The sequence below is a fragment of the Conger conger genome, chromosome 7 (genome assembly GCF_963514075.1).
Source record: "Conger conger chromosome 7, fConCon1.1, whole genome shotgun sequence".
NCBI classification, from domain to species: Eukaryota; Metazoa; Chordata; class Actinopteri; order Anguilliformes; family Congridae; genus Conger; species Conger conger.
The window spans coordinates 27,116,354-27,139,771 of record NC_083766.1 but is presented as its reverse complement, the minus strand read 5'-3'; the positions used below and the strand labels follow the sequence as shown (position 1 = coordinate 27,139,771).

Below are 23,418 nucleotides of genomic sequence, written 5' to 3'. Positions count from 1 at the left end.
TCAGAACGGACACGTCTGTCTGGTCTTGAAGCCTGGCTCAGTATTTTTCTGTCAGGCTGATACCCGCCGCTGGTGTGATCTGCCTTAGTGCTGACCCTGACTCTGTCTCTGTCTCTTTCCTGTCGAGTAATCAGGACAGTGTCAGCGTGCAGCAAAGCGCCGGTATTAGAATGTGGCCACATACTCTTAAAGACGCAGCTCCATCATTTAACACGGAAGAAAAAAGTGCTTCACCTGCCCACGTTTTCAGGTGTTGTCCCAGGTGCGCGTCTAATGTGGTGCTGAAGGACAGCGACAGCGTAGGTGTTAGAGATCTATGTTAATAAAAAGTTGACACGAAGCGTGACCTATTTCACCGTGGTTAAATGTCCCCCATATGAGAATGAAGAGTGCCCTATTTGTCAGCCTATAAAAGTGTTGTCAACATTATGTTTTTGTCTATAACGGTTAAAACTAAGGATAAAGCATGCCCGTTTTATAAAAAGAAAACTGTTTGGTCCACTTGAATGGTCAAATATGCTATACACTATATATAGCAAATTTGTTAGTGTGTATAGATGTTAGTCACCGTTTTAGCTTTAGAAAGTTGTTTTGAAGCCCGTTCAGACAGTGAACCAGCCCAAGAACAGAAAAAAGCGCAACTGATGCTATCACTGTGGTGTCATGGGAAGCACTGCCACCTCTGGTTTTCACTTCCCACTCTTGCTACCGCGGCGTGTGCAACAGTAGACCACTTCTTCGGGATCATTTGGAGACTTCTTTCCTCCGATTTACAGATAATGGCCGAACGTAATCGCAACTGGGACAAGGAAGACGACCTGCCGGTTTATCTCGCCCGGCCGGGAACTGCGGACCAGGTACCTCGGCAAAAATACGGCGGTATGTTTTGCAATGTGGAAGGAGCCTACGAGAGCAAAACCATAGACTTCGGCGCTCTGACTGTAGGACAGCGAGGTGCAAGGACACCAAAGAATAAAAATGAAACAACTCAAGAAGCAAAGAGTCCGGACAGTTCGAAAAGTAGCACGTCTACAGAAGCTGCCCCTGTAGAACAAGAGACAAAAGATATGGGAGTAGAAATAAAAATAACTCGTGGAAAGGAGGTACTTCAGAACCTAGACGACTTGAAGGTAAGTGTCGAGCAGTGTTCTAGTGCTTTACATTCGCCTGAAAGTCTCTCATCTTCATTATTGTCCACATACAGTAATTACATAAATATATATTTCCAAAATCCATGAACTCATGCATTGAAAAACTTTTCTACGCGAAATTAAATTGTTAAAACAACTCGATATCAAAGCTTTCCGCAACGGTATTATGGATTGGACGTTTAGATTACTGCATGCTGATCATATTTGATTAGGTTTTCAATTTATTAGAACAATTTTAATACGAAAACCTATTGTCGTGTTGCATCTAAGATAAATAATTCTCACACAATATACATAACTGTGGTAGTGTTTTCATGTGATGCACGTATAATAAAAGTTCTCCCCGTGCCTGAAATTAATAAACTAATGAATCAAAAGTGAAGAAAATCATTAACTCTTGTACGCTGGCTCTTCCACTCCATATGAGTGACAGCTGCTGCCCCGCCTCTTCGGGGCACGTGCAGGCTTCTCGCGCTTGCCTGTGCGCCACTGGGTGTCAGTTGCCCCCAGCAGTGAGCTTCTGGCAATTTGTTACGTCCCCTCTTTGATTCAAAACTACATTGCTATTTAAACACACACACACACACACACACACACACACGCACACACGACAGACTTACAGAGCTCTACTTTAGCTGAACGTAAATAGCGCCAAGAATGGAAATGTTGTTGTATGTAGTCGCACGTTTAAGCAATAACTATAACACAAACTGTACTCTTATGTTGAACATATTTATAAATAGCAACTGGAAAATTACAAGACATTATTGCAACTGATACCATGATTATACAGACTGAAATACATGACTTTCTTGCAGGAAGTTTTACTTGTGAATATCCATTTATCATTGAAACAAAGTGTACGGTGGAGCCATCATGTGATACAAATGAGCTATTTTCACGGAGCGGAGTATCTTGCAGAGACGCGGAGTACGCATTCCATTTCATACAGTAGTCTTCTATCTTAAGGAAGAGATATAGCCCATACCAGAACTAATCTGACTTCAATCCATTGCACTTCTAAGCAAATGAGAGAATACATTCAGGTAAAAGCCAGCATAAGCACTCAATGTTTTCAACAGGTATTGATATAGTACCTTTGCTTATGTTGCTTTGCCTTTGTGCAATGCTGTCAGTTTGTTCACTCGCGTGTCTAAATGGAGCTGCATTCATCTTTTTCTGCATAACGGACCGTGAAGTTGTAGGATACTGTGAATCCTGCCCGGTAAATACAGGCTTTCTGAGTTGCAGGCCACGGTACAGAACTCTCTGGAAGATTATTTTTCTCTTCACTGTAAATTCCAACCTCAAACCATGTTGACCACACTCACAGCTCATTTACAGTACTTTCGTTCCACTGTATGTTTATATTGTGGTTGGAATAATTTTGCAGATTAAGAGACCGCAATGCAAATATTTCATGAATGTCTGACCACGTTCTTCAGATTCTCTGGGAACACAATGGCACATATACTTTGAAATAATGCACACTGTAGTAAAGGTTTACCCAATCATTGAACCCTTTAACTGAACATTCTGATTTAACAACCGCTGCCGGTAAATTTAAAGCAATGGCATTCTAGAACACTGACTTAGAACTTAGAACACTTGGAACATATATATACTCTTCAAAGGGTTAATAACGGATCCCATATGGCTTGTTTTAAATGTTGCCCTTAGACAGCATCTGCATTTTTCAGCAAGCTGCTGGTCTGGCTTTTGTTCTGTCTGTGGGAAGAGAGGTTTTGTGTGAGTGACAGTTCACTTCCACATATCAATTATGCCCAGCTTATGTGGTGCTCTCTGCATCAGTGCAGCACAGAAAGATGATTTAGTATCTCCAGCCCTGGCAAAGGCTTAAGCCTCTTTGCCACAAAATGAGAGACAGCAGATTATTCTGATATTCTCACACAACTGCCACAGGAACGCTGAAGATTATGGATGGACTTCGGCCAACAGAGGATTTCAGAAGCCGTGATTATGGCCTGACATTTTTTGATTCTGTCACATTAAAGTCTAACGTCATGAGAAAGAAACAGAGGAGATATTACTCAGTGCTGCTGTGCAGTCAGATGACCATTCCTCTGAGTGTGCCTGACACCGCCACCATGTGGTGGAAAGTAGAACTGCAGAACGACACACACTGGCTAGCTGTTCTGCGTCACATCTAGGGCCTCTGTCCGCTCTGAATGCAGAAGCACAAACGGCATGTCATGTGCTATATCTCCCTGTCCGGTGCGTGTACATTGGCCCCTGAGATTACGTGGTCCTCACAGTCCTCCACAACCCCTAGTTCCCTTAAATTACAGCCGAGCACATGAGATCACTGAGGTTCCTGTGGCCTGTTTCCACATTCTCCTCTGAATATGGCACCTATTACTGTCTACAGCTATTCCGCTGACACATTAATGAGCACTTTAAAAACACAGTCTAATTGCATTTGTTAAATTGTGTTGGGAAAGGGTCCGCTGAAAGATTTCTCATAACCTGCAATCCCCCAGGATCTCATTTTTATGAGTCAATGCTCTTAATCGCAAGAACCAGACTATGCTGAAACATACACTACAAGAGACATAAAACAATAAAACAAATGTTTTTTTGCCGGGTCACAGGGAGGACATACCATTGTATGTGTATAATGAGCACTGGAATGGGTATAACAAAGAGCATTGGCATGACGCCCTGATTCTCTCCATACAAACAGCTATAGGAGAATCTACATGCATTTACTGTGGTAGAGTTGAAGTCAACTGGAGGGTAGTAAATTCATAAGATACCATAAGGATTCTAAGATTCCTACATGCTGACTTTTGAAGTTTAACACAACTTTGCCCCAGAGCATCTCGCTGATCTTATTCATACGTGAGGATCGTAGATTGGCATGCATTCACGTACAGTTCTGCTGAGTTTACTGCAACTCCGCCATAAAACAATAAGAGAAAGGACCCCCCCCACACACACACACACACACACACTCACACACACAACTGTGGAATGCATGACCAAACCCCCTCATCAATATATTCACCATGGACACTTTCAAAGCTGTCCTCTAAATAATTATTTTTAAAATGCCGCTAAGGGATCGTTCTTAGTCTTAGTTTTAACTGTATGTAGATTTAGCCGTGATTTTATGCTATTGTTCTGGTATGTATGATTATTCTATGATTATGCTTCACAATTCTGTGAATAGTTTCACTCTGTGGAGCACTTTGTGTATATGAAAATATCTTTACTATTATTATTATTATTATTATTATTATTATTATTAGTAGTAGTAGTAGTAGTAGCAGCAGTAGTACCATTAATAGTAGTTACAGCATTTATGCATTTATAAATCATGGTTTTTGTGTCTCTCTGGGCTTATTTGCTGAATTCAAGTCAATATTATCAACATCCCAATGCCACACTGCCAAGCACTGAGAGAGTGCGAACAGACACAGCCCAACATAAGCCTGCAGTCGCTGGACTGTGAGTATGTTGGACTGTGTGCGATGCTCATGCGCTAGTCCAGCGGTGTCCAGTCTTATTCGTAAAGGGTGTCTTACCCAGTGTCGGTGCTGGTTTTTCTTTTAGCTGCTTATCAAGGTCTTGATTGAAGACCAAGATTTGTTAAGTAGGTGAATCAGGTGTGGTAGTGCTGGGCTGAAACAATAATCTTCACCCACACACGAATACAGTGGCAGTGGAGTTTTTTTTTGTTCAAGGATCACATCTCCGAAATGTACCCTGAAAGTACAGTAATGTTCTCTTTGGGTACAAATGATACAAAAAAAGGTACAAATTAATTATATATTGCTGGCTAGGGGTACAGTTTTATGTACCTATTGGGTTCCGCCACGAAGACAAGCATTTGTACCTTTTTAGGCACTTTTAGTACACCAGCCCTTTTCAGATAAGAATGGACACTCCTCCACATATCCCCTCGAGATCTCCCTGAATATGTCAGAGGGGGTGGAGCCTGCCCTTTCAGCACTGGAGTTAGAGTGACAGGGGGTACTCTGTGGGGTGCTGTCTTTGTCCTGCCCCAGCAGGGCAGTGTCCCGGCTGGGAGGGCCTTTCTCCAACCCCCCTTCTCCCACAAACATCCACCAATCCACTCCGACTGGGGCTGGGGGCTGGGGCTAATCTCTTTCTTTTTCACTGGAGGAAGGAAGGTGTTGGATCAGACATCTGCCCTCCAACCCTTTCTTGTCTTCTCAAAATAGAAAAGAAAGATTGCATTAGCAATGCGCAGATATGGCCTTGCAGTGAAACGTCCTGCCAGCTATTGTTGATACATTTTCCAGTGATGGAAAATGTTCAAGTGAAGTTCCATCTGTTCCCCAAACTCCCACCTATCTTACCATAAAAGATAAAGATGGTAATAATCTGCTGGGTCATTGTTGCTGCAGTTTTTTGATACACCCTGCACACAAAACAACAACTATAGAATTCAACTAGAATTCTAACTCAGTGTTCTAGAACTCTTTTTTGCAGTACTGATTGTTACATCAGCATTATAGAGTATTCAGTTGAGAATATTCTGATTGCAGATTAATGACCTCACATGTTAAAGGGTTAAGCAAGGGACAGAGATAGTTCCCAAGGCCTAGAGTTACTAGAATGTCCAGCTCTCAGTGATGACATCACTATGCTGACGGGCCCTAAGCAGCCCTCTCTCTACCTATGCCATAATTACCTCATTACTGGGCTTTTAGGGCGTGGGCTTTAGACAATAGGCACACATGGCAGGATTTGGAGGGGCTGGGTGCTAACAGCTGTTCCCGAGGAACCCTCCCCTCTTTCAGAACATGTTCCTTAAAAACAAAACTTTTTTTAGATGATAAATGATCAGTTGACATTAGTTTTATGAATACATTTTCCCTCAGACATGAAAACCACAAACACACAAAACTTGATTGAATGCAGTTCAAGCAATTTATTGCATACAGAACAGTATGTACAAAATGCTCAGCTAAATATTATTATTTTGTATTATATTACTGTTTATGGGAAAGGCAAACAGTGTTTAATTCCCCATGGACTATTACAATATTATGTACAGATTAGGTGTATTACTTCATAATTCAACAATTTCCACATTAATAATGGCACAATTGATAATCAATCATTTTGAAACAAGTATATGTCCACACAACTCTAGTAAATTACTGTAGTCTTATTTGTACACCCAGTAACGTGTTTTTTAAAACTGTTTATCCGTCAATTTCAGTACATCTTTACTGAATGAATTACAATATTCTAGCCTCTGGCCTCTAGCCTGTGGTGAATTGAAGGATTACACTGGGGGATATTGCTAATTGCTTCCAGTGCATCCATTAGTCTTCCAAAATGTATATTATCGGGTTTTTTTAAGCTTCTATGAGAGTGAGTGAGAGAGATAGAAAGCGAGAGAGAGAGAGAGAGAGAGAGAGAGAGAGAGAGAGAGAGAGAGAGAGAGACGTCCGATATCGACAATATCGGACGCCGGTTGTGAAGCAAAATGGAAGATTTGCAGAATCACGGCGAGGAGATGGCCATCCGCGAGGTAGCACGTGCAGCTGTATAATTTACCAGTCACTCCCAGCCCCGTTAGCAGGCTGCTAGCTGCTAGCCTAAGAGGGGCGGGTCCCCGCCAGCATGTCTTACTGATGCACCACTTATACAATGCATTTAACCGCATTGTGTAGTAAATAAAATCTGTCACCGACTTCACGTTAAACAAGCAAACAAACAAATGTTAATTACAGATAATACTTTAGAAAAAAAGTTACACGTGTGACTAGAGTAAATAGGAGTAAATAGGCAGGAAAGATCTGGGAGGTTTATGACCATAGCAGACTTTTACTAAATGTATTACACATGAATAACAGCACATTTCCTGCCTTTTTTCTCTCATGAAAGAAACAGAATAATGTAAAACTGTCTTTGTTTTACGAGGCAGTCGACTCATTGCGTTCATAGCGCCCTCTTGTGGTGGGACAGGGAGGCAGCAATATCATCGATGTGAATGCAAGCGAGGGTGGAGCCCTGCGGATCAGCGCTGTTAGACGCGCTGGCTTACTGCGAAGAGAGACTGAGCACTGCACGGGCAGAAAGACGTCCATTCCCTAATTTCTCATCCAGACACCAGAAGCAGAAATAACCCATCCGGAAAAAATATATAAAGAATTCCATTTGCGTCCTCCGAGTCATCAAACGTGGGCGAATATGTCTTACCAAGGCAAAAAGAATATTCCAAAGATCACTGTAAGTCTATGAATTTACTATTATATCCGTTGTTGAGAAATAGAGATAATTTAAATAGCTGTGCAATAAAACGACGCTTTCTGGGATACCACTCTTTTTAAAAGCAAACATTAATCTCAGAAATCGTCTTAGACTTTGGCAGCAAGATTTCAACGTTACGTGAACTAGTTTGTCGGTGCTATAAAAATTGTACACTGGGATGGCTTGCTAGTCTAATTGTGACAACCAGAGTGACCGAACAAGGCGTTTTCTTAAAGGTGACTTGCGCCTTTGTTGTGGACGATAATTTCCTAGGTTCTCCGAAACTATTGTGGAAATGGCACTTCATTGCCTTAATGTGTACGCCCTGTTATGAACTGTAGCTGTTTCATTGCGTGTAATTTAAATTCGCCACAACTAACTGGTCGTTGCAGTTCATCGCTCATTCGCCCTGACCTGCCTTCTCTCAGATGGCCAAAAAGAAAGCGTGCTTTAACGACAATGTGGATTGAGTAGCCTACCTAACTTGTGCCAATTTTACCCCATTTTCAGCTACAGCGTTGTTTCTTATCTTATTACCAGGCTGTTCAGGGCCGCTTAAAATGATGTCTGTGACCCGTTACACTAGTCTATCTGCGAAAGTAATACTTAACATATTATGAAAGACCTCTCGTGAAACCTTAAAAAAATATCCAATCGAAGCATTGAAATATAATTTTAAACGCTCCATGTCTTAAAACGTAGCGTGTGAACAATAAAGAATCGTTGCACTGAAAGATAGCCTATAGCCGAATCATTTTCAGCTAACTGCGTACGACTGTCTGAAACTCAGTGTGCATGCAGAGTGCTGCAGAAAAAAATCGAATTCTCCACGCCCATCGGCGATTGAAACAAGACAGCCTGCCCGATGAGTGTGGCGGTTTGATTTCTACATTACAAACACACATTGTGGATTATCGGCAAAATTTAGGGTGGCTTTCATTCGACAGTGTGGTACTACAAATGGTCGTGTTTATATTTGAACTGGCGGTTGATTATTGTTGCGGTCCAGGGTGTTGTTCAGGACCCAGGAGAGCCGCCCTTTGTCTGCTGAATTAACAAATGACTTGTGGGTTTGCATTTGGGGAGGGGGAAACCCCTCAAAATCCGCCCCCGATAGACAACTGCTAAACTGTACGCGATGTTGTAATTTACAGATGCATTTCAGCACTTTGCGTGGCACAGCGTTAGTTTAACACGAATAATTCTAAATGCTAAGTAGGGCACCACGCACGTGCTGCGGTGTTGGTGAGCTTCTGTTGCACAAGCTCTTGTGGCTCCCAAGAAGACAATGACTGGCACAAGGGATCATTGATTTAAATAGGTAATGTTATTGAAAGCGTAAAGTGCAAGGTTAGTCATTATAAAAAATTCAATAGCCTATGTCAAAACTTGTCAATAGCCTATGTAGGCTACCACATGTGGTGTAGACATAGGCCTCGCCTATTGAAAGAAACATGTTTCATTGTCAAATGAATTTATTGACTAAGCATGTTAAGATATCACATTGTTAGCCTTTATAAAATAGCTTAGTTGTGCAAAAAATAACAATCAAATACACAGACGTATTAACACATATTAATTAAACTCAATTAAATGCACCGCACAGTACAGCAGCTGCTTATGTAAGAACATATGAAAAGTCTGACCTGATTTCTAGGTGTGGCTTGGTTTTTCCATCCTTTCTCAGTGGCCCTGTGTTGTGCCATACATGTCATCAATAATCACGTCCAGCTGGCTCCCCTGTAGCCTACATGAGCGAGTCTGACAGGGCCTTCAAAACACATCCAAATTTCCCACCGGCACCGCCAAGCAGGGCGAGTTCATGCGGGTACGAGTAGCCTACCAGGCAACAGGGGGTTTATAAATGCACGAGAGACTGCGAATGAAAACACAGCGCTGTCTGCAAACCACCGTGACAGTGCCACTCATTCTCCTTGGTGACCAATGTAAAGATATAATAACACCGTCGCCGCCGTGGTGATCTCACCGATTCCCCGTATCCACCGGCCCGATTGAAACCAGACGACGTTGCGTGGAGACCAGAATATTCTTTCCCGTGGTTGACTTCAAACTCTTTTTTTTGAAGGGGGCGTTGGGAACTAATTTAGATTAATAATCTTCAATTGTTTTTTGACGGTTCATTTAAAAAAGGAGGGAAAAGGAGAGCATTACGTGCTTTTGAAAGAACAGTAAATATTTTTGTTGCTAGGCAACAAGGTTGAACTGGAAGCGAGAGTGGGCTGGCTCACGCGCTGAATGGCTTTCCTCCTCCATCCTTTTCTCCGGGCTGGTCTCACACATGGGGGCTCAAGTTAATGGGCTCCTCTGTAATATCCCCCGGCTGCATGTTTTTGGCTGTCTCTGTTAGCAACAACAAGTGACACTGTTCTCATTCAGACGCCGCCATTTAGCTTTTAAAAAACGGTGGATTGTGCAGGCTACAGCTTTGCATTAGTTTGTGCCTTGTGCCGCTGACCTCTGTGTAGTATGAAAGATTGCAGTGGTCTTTTGAAAAACCCATGCGACAGTTAAGCACAGAAAAACTAGTCGAGCATGTTTACGCAACTGGGAAGTCTCTCTCTTTTGGCAACCGTGTTAGCCGAACTGCCAATTCACTGTAGTCCTGTACTGAACTACGATAAACAGTTTGAAGAACTGTTTGACCAGTGTTTGGTTCCTCTTTGCATCCTAGAAATCAGCCTATGCAATGAAAAAAAGGCTTGATTGATACACTTGGAAGCAAGAGAAAAGTTTGAAGAGGACTATAGTACACTGTGCATTAGAAATATCTTTATATTGGTTGACCTTTAGATTGTGATTTAAACTCAAATATACACTTCACCCTTGCTAACCTTGGGAATAACATCCATTTAGTGCACACTGTTTTCAAAACAGAATATTGCTCTGGTCATTATGGGAAAAGATAAACATTTGTGTAGCTCAAATAAACTTTTAAGTAATGAAAGGAATGGGATTGATTCTTGTGTGTGGGCTTAATTGCAGGTTTTATTGGCTCCTGGCCCGTCATAGTGTAGATTATACCACTTGATTATAGTGCTGGAGACTGAGGAAGAGCAGATTGAATCACTGATATACTGGAGCCTTTGTCTCCAGATTTCTTTGGGTTTTTACTTTCATTCCTCTCTTCCTGCTCTCTCCTGTCTCTTTTTCTTCCCGGCGACAGCGTTGATCCGCCGTTGGGAGGACTCGGAATAATGTAGCGCTTCAAAAGCACGCACCCGCCGTTGAACGGAACATTAATTCCATCCTCACTAAAGTTCTGTGCTTTTTATAGACTCCCTAAAGAACATATCTTTTTTATGGAGGATTACTGTGGGCGTTTTAAAAACACTCCCACGTTTGAGCATTACTGCTAGGAGTCTGAAAGACACTCCATGTTTGAATGTGAATTCTAGCTATCTTTAAAGCACTCCATGTTTGAGCATTAATGCTATAAGCAAGCCGTCTGACATGAACTGCGGTCTGAGATACTGTGACACCTCTGGGACTCTGGTCAGACAGATGCGAATACCATGGAAACCGCTGGATTTTGTTGTGGCGTTCCACAAAGAATTATGGGCATGCAGCTGCAGTCAGGAGACTCATGATGGAGCAGTGAATCAGAGCAGTGAACTGCGCTGTTACTGCAGTGCTCTTTGTTTTATATTCATATCAATATAAGTGCTGTTATGTGTGCCGTATGATAAAAAAGTCTATAAGTGCCTTTCTGAAATCTACACAATAAAACCATGCAGAAATATACTGGAGAAACATTAATGATTTAAAATCCTTCTTTTTTTTTTCAATTTATGAAACCTGGAAGCTTCCTCCCACCTAAGTGACCTCTTATGAATTATTGAGTTTCATTATAATTTAAGGAGGATGTCCAAGGAGGATGTGGGTGTTCACACAGTCAAACCCGTCTGGTCATATCAGGATTCTCTATCAGTCTCAACCACAGAATCATTTCATTTTTTATTTATTTATTTCACTATTGGACAGTAGTCTTTTAAAATATTGGATATATTTTGTGAAATCTTCTGCGCTGTTGAGATACTGCACTTAGTTTACATGTCATTGTATAAGAGTTCCTTCATTTCTGCTGTCAGAAATATGTAACGCTAAATTAAGTATGGACAAATACGTATTTTCATTTCTTATTTTTAGTATCATATGAATATATCAGGGTTGGATAGGATGGGGCAAGAAACATCTCAGCACTTCCAGTTTAAAGCCATATGACAGCCAAGCAGGTCTGAGCATTAATATGCAGTATACTGATAAAAAAAATCTCTACTGTACTACACTAGTTTCACACTGATGCTGCTGCTGTAATGGATATGTTTTACCAGGGAAGCTGAATGTGATCTTAGTCCAAACTGCCAGACTTGAGCGAGAAGTGAACAACCCCCACCCGGCAGTTTCTCTGCATTGGCACAACGGGCCCCGGTGCATCGTGGGAAGGGGGTGTGGCGTGATTACCGTGTTTAATGACCCTGCGGCAGCTAAGGGCCAGGGGCTGAATGGAACTCTCCGGAGGGTTAGCCCCTGGCAGGGCTCCATGCTACAGCCCTGATGGGAAAGCTTATTAATGAGCGAACGGCTTTGAATTAAGAAGGGTCCGGCGTGGGAGGTATTTCCAAGCCTGTGTCGGTGTCTGATCTCTAATCAAGTACTTTAGCAAAAAAATAGATAAATAAAGGGGTTCCTGCAGAACGATCAGAGCCCACAGCAATTACCAGCGAGGAAGAGGACAGGGTGATGACCCAAGGATGAAGATTAGAAGCGTGAATTAGTGTACTAGTTTATCCCCTGGCGTTAATAGCTTCGGCCCGATTTGCTAAGCCGGTTTCACTGTCTGTGTGTTCACAGAGCAGCGAGTGTGAGCGTTTTCTCAGGCTTGTGTGTGCTGTAGTCACTGTTGCCGGGTGAGATGGCTCCACCCCACGGCAACCGGCTGCAGCTGCCCCACAAGCTCCAGGAGCCAGAGATTCTTAACCCTTTAAGGTGTGAGATCACAAATACCGAACATCCTAATGCTGATGTAACAATCACTACTGGTAACTGAAAGCAATGGAGTTCCAGAACACTGATTCAGAATTTTTCTAAAACATTCTAAAAAGGGATAATCAAGATCATGCGAGCTTAGACACTTTAATGATGATGTCACAATCGCTACTGGCAATTGAAAGCAAGTTCTCGAACACTGGCTCAGAATGAGGAGAAAAAAAAACCCTACTAAGGGTTAGTCAGCAACATGCCCGCGTGGCTGGTGTGGTTTTCAGCATTTGTTTTATTGATTTGGCGAGGCATCACAGGGACGAGCATAGCTTCATTCAGGGGAAAAAGGAGCAGATTGACAGAGCTCGGCTTGGCACCTCAGCCTGCCAGCGAATCACATCAAGCATGCTGCTGATGAGGCAATATTTAACGCTCGATTTCCATGGGTGCCCTGAACCAAACTTAAACATTTTATGGAGTGTAAAGCAGTGACTGGTTGCACATACATGTGGTCGGCAGTCGTCTTCGCACAGTTTGCTTTGGCTGGGGCTGAATGTACACTAGGAGCACTGCCCGTTGACAGTGGATTCCAGCTTTCCCTCTCCGTGCCAAAGCACCATACCCTGCCTGCTTTTCGCTTTTTATTCTGCCCATATTTCCTGCACCATATGCGCACACACGTCCTTGGATTCCCCGTAGGCCTGTGGCGGTGGCTGCTGGTTCCCCATTGGCCTGTCTCCTCTTCCGACTGAAGAGACTGAGTTCATTCTGTCTGAGGCTAGCCGCCTCGCTGCTGTAGAATTATCTGCCGAGGTGGAAAAAGTAGGCTAGCGATGTCCTGGACTGCACAGCGTGAAGCATCGACACTGATAGCTGCTGGCCGTAAATGAAGAGACAGGTTCACAACAGGCTCGTTGCTCCCTAGCTATCGACGGGAAAAATTCACGAGCAAGCGTTGCAGTTAAAAGAAAGCAAACTGCTGTCTGAGAAAAACTGTTATCAGATGTGCCGGTTATTTTTAACATTCCCCCTCTCCCTTTCTCTCTCCCGCCTCCCCCTGCTTTGTATTCCAGAGTGACAGGCTTTTGATCAAAGGGGGCAGGATCGTCAATGATGACCAGTCGTTTTACGCGGACATCTACATGGAGGATGGCCTCATTAAGTAAGTCCCAGGCCCTGGGCCTGACGTTGGGCCAGGTGGAGGAGGCCGTCACCCTGGCCGGCTTTGGCCCACTGCAGAGCCTCAACCCTGGGAGGTGGTGCTGTGGACTCCAGCTTGTTACTGGAAGGTGCCCCTCAACACCAGTCAATCGGTTGCTTTGTCCTGCCCTTTCATGGGGAGGGGGGGCTCTTCCAGAATCTTCCGCCAGCTCTCACCGCCATTAGTGCAGCATACCAATTAACCACGGCACTGTCCCCAAAGTCTGCGCGCTACCGTCGACTGCCATTCAGCCTGTAACGAACGGCCATTTTAAACCTCCCGGCCCTGCTGAATTACCGCTGTCAATACCAGTGGAGCTTTGTCTGGTTATTTATACTCATTTGTGTGGTGAGAAGGGGAACACAAAAGGAAAAAATAAAGATTGTGTAGAAACAGAAGTCTTGAGCTGAGAATAAAAGATAATAGCATGTCATTGAGAGATGCAGCTGCTTAGCCTTTTGGCCATTAACGCATTCATACATAATTCATTCATTTAAAGTTTGGGACTGAATAATTTATTCAACAGTTGAATAATTGATTCCTTCTTACATTTTAAGAATAAAATAAACAATAATAAACTGTAACAATAATCTGACTAACAAGAAGTAGAGTGTAAAATATCTCAATAAAAGCGTGCGGCTTACTGAACTATCTCTGTGAAAAAGGCAAATTGGAGACAATTTGATCGTCCCTGGAGGGGTGAAGACCATCGAGGCCAATGGGAAGATGGTGATCCCGGGGGGCATCGATATTCACACCCACTTCCAGATGCCCTACAGGGGAACCACCACCGTGGACGACTTCTCCCAGGGGTCCAAATCTGCCCTGGCGGGGGGCACCACCATGTTTGGTAAGCGCCTGAAATACCTCCACCGTCAACTGCACTCTCAGAAATAATGGTATGAAAAGTGCCTGAAAAGTACAAATCGCTGGGGTGGTACCCTATAGGTATATAGAATTGTACCGCTAGCCTGCAATATATAAGTCATTGGTACCTCATTTGTACCCGTTTCTACCCATTAATGTACTTCCATGCTACATTTGGGAAATTTGATCATTGAAGAACAAAAATATCTCTCCACTGTCACTTTATTTCTGAGAGTGCAGGGGGTAAATTTAGAAATGAGTTGTGCAGGGGGAAAAAGTGACAGAATATGATAATACACACACACACGCACACACCCCTAGGAGCCCCCATAAACCCACTAGTGCCTAGGAAAGCATTCCCAGTTGTACCCCCTTGGCTCCGCCCTGTCACCTTCAGACCTGGGTCAAATGCATAATTATTTTGTAGTGGTATACACTTTCTTCTCTATTGAGTCTTATACAATACTCTCAGAAAGTGCAAACCCTGCCCTCTGGTCCTCTTTGTTGGCTCAGTTGCACCAGGCAAGATCAATCGAGCCCAGAAAAGTATTTGAATCCAAAAGAAATATGTATTTGCCCCAGATCTGGACACCATAGTCCCGCCCCTGTTATCTTGGGCCCGCCCCTGTCACATTAGCTCCACCCCTGTCAATGACATCACCCCAACAGAAAAGGTTAATAAAATTCCCCTGGTTATAAACATCCGCCACCTCTGTGCTGAGATCATTCTTTACTCAAATAGCTTCACGCAAACTGTCAGTCGAGGACATTTGATTCCGCCTAAAAACTTTGCCGCCTTGAAGCGATGACAGCTGACGCCAAAGGGAGATTGTGTTGTTTGAAGTCAGGCAGCACATAGTGGGCGTGCCGCGACAGTGATAATCACACCATAGTACTGCAGCCTGGAGCTGCTGCGCTGAGAATGGAGGGGTTCAAACTGATCAGCGTGGGCGGTTGGGCGTCCGGGGGGGGTCCAAGGGGGGGTCCGAGGGACCACACAAAGTCCAGGGGAAACGACTGTAATACAAGTCCCGTGGAAGTGAGGTACAGGCCAGCCAGACACACGAAACAGCTGGCAGCCGAAAGGGTGTCTCATTACCGCTAACCGCCAGAGCTGTTTTGAGACGGGCACTGTTGCAGTCATCACAGCAATGCTGATATGGGTATGAAATGGGCATGAAACCACCGCTTTTACCGGCAGAATCCCTCCAAGTGTTCCCCAGCCTTTGTGTTTGAGCTCGCAGGGCTCGACAGACGCAGAGAGAGAAGTGCTCTGTACGCATACAGCTTTCGTTCACATAAACTGTGTTATCGGTGGAGATTAGGGCGTCCTAAATTGCCCGTCTGGGTAGTGATTCATTCGGCTGGCTCTCATATCTGAGCCTCTCCTTCCTGGACTGGGAGCCGTATGTGGAGGATGACTGCAGGCCAGCGTGTAGGTCAACAGCGGGAGGAACAGGGAGGGGTGTGTGGGTGTGGGTGTGTGTGTGTGGGGGGGGGTGCGTCTGGCTCGAAAGTCCAGCCAAGACTGTCTGTCCTTCTGTTCAGACTACAGGTCTTGCCTTATAGCTTAATGGAAAGTTTGAAAGAGGGTGCCTCTTCCTGGCCAAACATTTAAACCCTACCTGCAGGATGTGAGTTTAGTGTAACGGGTAAGAAATCCCTGATCCCTTAGCCCCACCTGCAGGATGGGAGTTTAGTGTAATGGGTAAGAAATCCCTGATCCTTTCAGCAAAGTGCCGTATAAATGGACACTATGTAAAGAAAAGAGCAACACACTACATAACACATTAATAAGCACTACATAAGCATTCTTAAGCACTTATGTCAATAACTGCAAATAGGCATATGTTGTGTTATGTTAACATTGATGCAGCATGTGGCATTACCATGACATACCAAGTGAACTAACACAATGTCTTATGGACATAAGTTCTTATTAATGTTTATGTAGTCTTATGAATGTGCTATTTTGTGCTTATTAAGGACAAAGTCCAGCTTCGTTCCAGCCTGGGTTTAAGCTGGTCCAACTGGTTTGAAGCTGGTTTACAGATGGCCAAGCTGGCAACAAGATGGTTGATATAGCAACCAAGCTGGCAAGACCTTGGTGGGCCAGCTTGGTCCAGACAACGGACCATCAACAAATTCCAGACGGGGTACAGCTGGAGCAGAAGCTGGTTATAAGACTCCATCTTAGGCTGGTATTGATCCGCACAGCCGTTGGGCCCTTGAGCAAGGCCCTTAACCCCACATTGCTCCCCGGGCGCTGCACTGTGGCTGCCCACTGCTCCTAGGTAACTAGGATGGGTCAAATGCAGAGGACAAATTACCCCACGGGGTTCAATAAAAGTGTATCTTATCTTATCTTATCTTATCTTATTTCCACCAGGGATGTCCTGACATAACGTGTGTGAGTTATGAGAGCCTGCGACAGGGGAGGACTGAAAGCTGAAAGCTGAAGCCCCGCCTGTTTGTTTTCTCCTCCGCAGTGGATCATGTGATCCCCGACCCCGGCAGCAGTCTGATCGAGGCGTTCGATCGCTGGAGGGAGTGGGCGGACGAGAAGGCCTGCTGCGACTACTCCCTGCACGTGGACGTCACGCACTGGAACGACAGCGTCAAGCAGGAGGTGGAGACGCTGCTCAAGGAGAAAGGTACACCTCCTCGGAACACCTCTGGCCTATTAGCGATCTGTGACCTACCTCATTTATATCCCTACGGCTGTAGGAAAAGAGGTCAGGGCGGGTGATATGTGTTGAATGAATCTTTAGCGGTAACAATGGCGGCCATTACTCATAGTCGCAAGATGGACAAGATGGATGCCGAGAGGGTCCAGTGAAACATGGAGTGGAATGTCCATGCCCAGACGCAGTGGTAAAACATGGAGAGGAGTAATATTCACAACATTTCGGGATTGCTGATGGTTCATGTCAGCGCAACGCCTCCAGTACAACTTATCAACAGTTAATAAACACTTGTGAGTTTTAACCAGACGATACGTTGTGTGTGCCACTTGCAATTTGATGCCGACTCCTACCCAGAGGCCCAGACTCCTTCCTGACTGGATGATTTACGTGATTTGTGCTTGGGAAGTTAATGTCATTTGATTATTGCTATTATCGTTATGAATTCATATGCATATCTAAATGAAACATCAGAAGGAAAAGCTGCAAGTTATTCATAAGACAAAATAGTCACTGTCACTGCTGTGTTGTAAAAAAAAATCTAATCCACAAGCTTTTGCAAATATTGTCACTGCATTAGGAATTGATGAGATACAATTGGGAAAATCATCCTATATATATTCTAGCATGTATTATCACTTTATCGTGTACCATAAACCTTTATGTGCAACATATTGCTGTGTGTCTCATAAATTTCAGCAGAGACATTTGGAACTCAGTTTAAATCGTAAATTGGAGTATCCAAACCCAAATAGGCCATGAATTATTGTATTTGTTCATTTTACATTACATTTACATTTTAGTCATTTGGCAGATGCTTTTAATCCAAAGCGACTTACAAGTGCATAGGTTCTACCATAAGTCAAAGCATCACATCACATCTACCATAAGTCAAAGCATCACATCCAAAATACACATGAAATGCTGTTCTAAACATAGTTGTCATCATAAGTGCATTTTTTTTTTTTTTTTTGGGGGGGGGGGGTTAGACAAGGATAGGGATATCAGAAAGGAGGGGCAGGGGAAATCAGGAAGGAGGACTAAGGTAGAATTTGAAAAGGTGGGTTTTGAGTCTGTGTCAAAATAGGGGGAGGGATTCTGCTGTTCTGACAGTGGTAGGCAAGTCATTCCACCACTGAGGAACCAGAACGGAAAACAGGCGTGAACGTGCAGCTCGACCGTCAGGTGCACGTAGAGAGGGAACCATAAGGCGACCAGAGCTGGCAGACCGGAGTGGTCTAGCTGGGGAGTAGGGAGTGATCAAGGATTGAATGTAAGGTGGGGCAGTCCCCTTAGCAGCCTGAAATGCCAACACTAGGGCCTTGAAACGGATGCGTGCGGCAATAGGAAGCCAGTGGAGGCCAATGAGAAGCGGTTCATGTGTTTTTCTTCCTCGAATTGAAGAAAATAACACTGGGAAGGTATTGGAAGAAGTGAGCATTAAATGGAAAGAGTACAGATAAAGATAATATTGTTGGGATACAGTGTCGTCCCTGTACACCCCTAGTCGCAGGTAGCACAGTGCGTGTTTGCCAACAGCAATCCTCTGGATCCCGTAATGTGTGCTGAATGCGTCGGCACGGAGGCCACGCCCACTAGGCCCCGCCCCTGCCCCTGTCCCGTTCCCAAACAGCCGTGGAGAGAGAGAGAGAGAGACAGAGAGAGAGGGGAAGAGGGGAAGAGGGAGTGTGAGAGAGAGAAAAAGAGAGAGGGAGAGAGAGAGAGAGAGCGAGGCCTAGGCCGGGGAGCACCAGATGTGTGCTGGCACTGAGGCCCGTCTTAGGCCTGGGAAAGATATTAGCCTGGGCTGTGTAAACAATGCCTCTGCTTGCCAGTCTGCTTTAGCAGGGCCCTCCCACATCATTCATCACTCGGGGGCAGAAGAAACACTCTATGTTCCTGGGAGGGGCATTGTCTTAGCCCGTATCCGTATCTATTTTTAAGTTCTTGCATAGCCAGCAAAAAATAGGGGAGCCATTTTGGATTTCCCGTAGGAAAGCGAGAGTTGAGAGAACCTGCCTTTGAGCTAGGCGACCAAGATGACATCATACTGCCTGCCTTCTGGTCAATCACAGCGAAGCCACAGGAATGTGATATTAAAAGCAAACTGGGGGGGGTGTTAGGGGTGGACTTGTTGTTTATTTAACTGATTTCAAATATCCCGCCATTCCTTAGTCCTCCACATTGAGCTTTCTGAGGTGTGTTTTTGGGCATTGACTTGAACAGCAGCCACATGTGTAAGGAGGGTGGGGCATTGCGCACCCTCTGTGGATCTTTGGCCCAATTTGACCTAATTATGGAGAAGAGGAGGAAGATGATCCACCTCGTTATAAACCGCAGATGTTAGGAGGCTCCTCGGTGACGGTTGCTAGGGGCAGAGCCACGGTGGTCGGTGATGGAATGATATGGACTCCTGCAGGAATGTGTGTCCCATTTCACAACGGGCCACAGTTATCATCACTGCTCTCACTCTCCTTTCTTTCTTTCTCTCTCTCCCTCTTTCTGCAGGAGTGAACTCCTTCCAGGTCTACATGGCGTATAAGGATCTGTACCAGATGAGTAACAGTGAGGTAGGTCGGCAGAGTGCCTCACGCAGTCTCTGAAATGTCACAGTTCTGAGGTGCTGATTGGGCACTTTCAGTCAGAGGTGCTGATTCGGTGCTTTCAGTCAGAGGTGCTGATTGGGCGGTTTCAGTATGCGGTGCTGATTGGGCACTCAGGAGCCTGGGTGCACTGCACAGATCTTCTGTCACTCCCACACGTTTCTGCATCTGTGCCGTCAGATTTGATTCGACCAGCTGCAGAAAGTGCAGAAGAATTGGTTTGCCTGTAGAATTTCTACCATGACCATGAAAACATACCAAAATCTACCCACCTAGTAGTTGAGGTTTATTTGTAGCATTGGAGTCCTAGTCCTGGGAGGGCTTAGCATGAGAAATCTGCTACATCGTTAGTGCCCCCTGTCTCTGCATATCTCAATGTGCTGAGGCAGTGTGTGTGAGGTTGTGTATATGCGTTTGTGGTGGATGAGTTAGCGCGTTCAGGCTTTAACGGTGTGCGATACCTCTGTTTCCGTTTCAGCTGTATGAGATCTTCACCTTCCTGGGAGAAAATGGCGGCATTGTGCAGGTCCATGCAGAGAACGGCGAGATCATCGCAGAGGTGACCCACTTACTTCCCCCCAGAAGCGTCATTAAAACTCACTATGGCCTTGTCTGAGCAGGGGTAGCTTCAGAGACAGCCTGGCTTAGTCGTTGTACAGTTGCACTTTCTGACAGAAAGTTACAAATGGGGGTTGAAAACTGTTGAGCAAAATATGTGACATTAATGACTTGAGTAGATATTCACCTCTGTAAAATGACTATATTAGCAACATGCTAATATAAGCAACATTTTTTTGTCAATGCTCTACGTTGAGAACGCTTGTAACACGTCTGTGAACTTACACGTCAAAGAATTTGGCAGATCTGTCACAATGTAATTTTTAGTACTGTAATACACAAAGGAAGCTAACTCTATTGGGCTTATTAAGATAACTGAAGTGGGAACATTTATTTAGAAAAAAGGGGTGCTTGTAGCACTCAGCCCCTCAAATCAAAATCCAGCCCCGGTTTTCTTTTCTCTTGGGTAATTAACAGAATAAGTAGTGCTACTGATTGGCCAGTCTTCACAGCTGACTCCCAGGTAAAGGGAGGGCTCTCAGCCCTGGAAGACCGGGAGTTGATTGTCCCCGTTGCGGGATGTTGTGCTGGGACAGGGGTGTGAACGGGGCCTGTGTGTGTCTGTCCCACAGGAGCAAGCGCGGATGCTGGAGATCGGGATCACCGGCCCGGAGGGGCACGTTCTGAGCCGACCAGAGGAGGTGAACATGAGGAGGAGTCCATCCCTCTGAAGCTCTCACACTGACCACACAGTGCTAATGATCTGAGTTTAGCAGCTACACTCCTATATGCTAAAGATCTGAGTTTAGCAGCTACACTCCTGTATGCTAATGATCTGAGTTTAGCAGCTACACTCCTGTATGCTAATGATCTGAGTTTAGCAGCTACACTCCTATATGCTAATGATCTGAGTTTAGCAGCTACACTCCTGTATGCTAATGATCTGAGTTTAGCAGCTACACTCCTGTATGCTAATGATATGAGTTTAGCAGCTACACTCCTGTATGCTAATGATCTTAATTTAGTAATTCAGTAATAAACCCAGAAATGTTGTGACAGGTCAGAAACCACGCTATGTGTGTGCATGTGTTTGTGTTCATACTATATGTATGTGTGCCTGTGTGTGTGTGTGTGTGTGTGTTGGTGTATGTGTGTGTGTGTGTGCCTGTGTGTGTGTTGGTGTATGTGTATGTGTGCCTGTGTGTGTGTGTGTTGGTGTATGTGTGTGTGCATGTGTGTGTGTGTGTGTTGGTGTATGTGTGTGTGTGTGCCTGTGTTTGTGTGTTGGTGTATGTGTGTGTGCATGTGATGTGTGTGTGCGTTGGTGTATGTGTGTGTGCATGTGTGTGTGTGTGTATGTGAGTGTGTGTGTATGTGTGTGTGCGTTGGAGTATGTGTGTGTGCATGTGTGTGTGTGTATGTGAGTGTGTGTGTGTATGTGTGTGTGCGTTGGTGTATGTCTTCATTTGTCGCTGCACCCCTCTACAGTTGGAGGCAGAAGCAGTGTTCCGCTCCATCACCATTGCCAGCCAGACAAACTGCCCCCTCTACATCACCAAGGTCATGAGCAAAAGTGCAGCAGACATCATCTCCCAGGCCAGGAAAAAAGGTGCGTGATCCTCCATGTATCAGTCACATGTGCCACCAGTGTTATCACCAGTACCTGCGTTGCCATGGCGGGAAAGCTGCTGTATCCATAGCGATGACTCAGTCATTATTCCCATGCACGTTACATCTGGTCTGGTCTGGCATATGTCTCCAAAACGCAAAAGAAACATTTTATTAAATTTTTTTTACCTGAACCCAAAACCTTCAGTTAATGTGCCAACACAGGCGGGTCTCCCTAAACGACTGTGACGTTTATCGAGCCCAGTTGTGTCTGTGGACAGAAAGCAGACACCTTTGTGAGCGGTGTATGTGAAAGTGTTTCTCTGTGCGAGTGAGTCAGAAACATGTTCTCCGTCTGCATGACAGAGCCCCGCCCGAGTCCCGTGGTGGCCTTGCGTGAGCGCCTCTGTTGAGCGTTCTTTTCAAACGACCTTCACTCCCTGACTCGTGTCTTGGCCGTCTTATTCAGCCTTTTGATTGGTTTTCAGGGTTTCGATTGGTCGTGTCACCGCAGAGCAACATGGTGTGTAAACATAAGAAAATAGACTTTCATATCAGCTGAGGAATCAACGCATTTCAGAGACATTGACCACTGAGGGTAATTCAGTTAAATTAGCCTCTCTGGTTTATGTCAAAAGCAGTAATCACTGTTGAAATGCACAACATGCAAATTTATCCAGAGACCTTCTGAGGTCAAATTCTCCTTGCAATGGGACTGGTTTTAGTCTCAGTCAAATAAAGAAAATCTTCTGCTGCCTCCTAGGCAATGTTGTGTTTGGTGAGCCAATCACGGCCAGCCTTGGGACAGACGGCACGCACTATTGGAGCAAGAACTGGGCCAAGGCAGCATCCTTTGTGACATCACCACCTCTCAGTCCAGACCCCACCACCCCGGATTACCTGAACACCTTATTAGCCAGGTAAAGAGCGCCACCTAATGCCTACACCGTGACATTGCCTCTTTCTTTGACTGAGCGATTGCGGTTTATTGACCTATTTTCTCCACATTTGGAGTGTCCAGTTTGTGAGTGCTCGTAATCTTCACTGCAACTTGCTGTCAGTTGGAGAGCATGCAGTCAAGCACGTGTTCTCGTTCGTGATCCAGCTCCGCCTTCCACCACCCAGGCTTAGAAAGACATTGATTTCACTGAGAAATTCTGTATCTCGCTGTATCTCGCTGACAGACAGACTACGATTGACCAGACTAGGTCAGTGGAGCGTGACGAATGACGGATATCCTGGCAAATCATTCCGTTCCCTTGGCAACGCTGCAGCCTATTATGCACTAGCCTTTGGGGCAGACTGGTTTTAACCTAAAGATGCTTAAACCTACACTTCAATGGACATTGAATAAAAATAAAAGAAATAATATTAACAAAAATATTTTCACTTCAACAAGACACTTGTATTGTGTGGAAAAAGACTGTTCTAAATGTTTTTTTCTGCAGTGTCTCAGGAGATTATGGCACTAAGCAGACCTGTGTGTGCTAAAA

General features: G+C 44.6%; 1 protein-coding gene across 2 annotated transcripts in view; it reads left to right on the top strand.

The window, feature by feature from the left end:
• The first annotated feature begins 767 nt into the window (after positions 1-767).
• The window catches only part of dpysl3 (dihydropyrimidinase like 3), a 36,344-nt gene continuing 13,693 nt past the window's right edge, over positions 768-23,418 (top strand). Inside the window, exons 1-9 of one of the 2 annotated variants that reach the window (XM_061248312.1) lie at positions 768-1,130; positions 13,478-13,566; positions 14,271-14,455; positions 16,962-17,126; positions 19,665-19,726; positions 20,238-20,318; positions 20,950-21,018; positions 21,806-21,926; positions 22,689-22,845. In XM_061248312.1, coding sequence (XP_061104296.1) covers positions 780-1,130; positions 13,478-13,566; positions 14,271-14,455; positions 16,962-17,126; positions 19,665-19,726; positions 20,238-20,318; positions 20,950-21,018; positions 21,806-21,926; positions 22,689-22,845 — 1,280 coding nt within the window. In that variant the 5' untranslated portion in view covers positions 768-779. Of the gene's footprint in view, positions 1,131-7,151; positions 7,383-13,477; positions 13,567-14,270; positions 14,456-16,961; positions 17,127-19,664; positions 19,727-20,237; positions 20,319-20,949; positions 21,019-21,805; positions 21,927-22,688; positions 22,846-23,418 lie in introns of those variants that run through there. The other variant, XM_061248311.1, reaches the window with a different exon arrangement.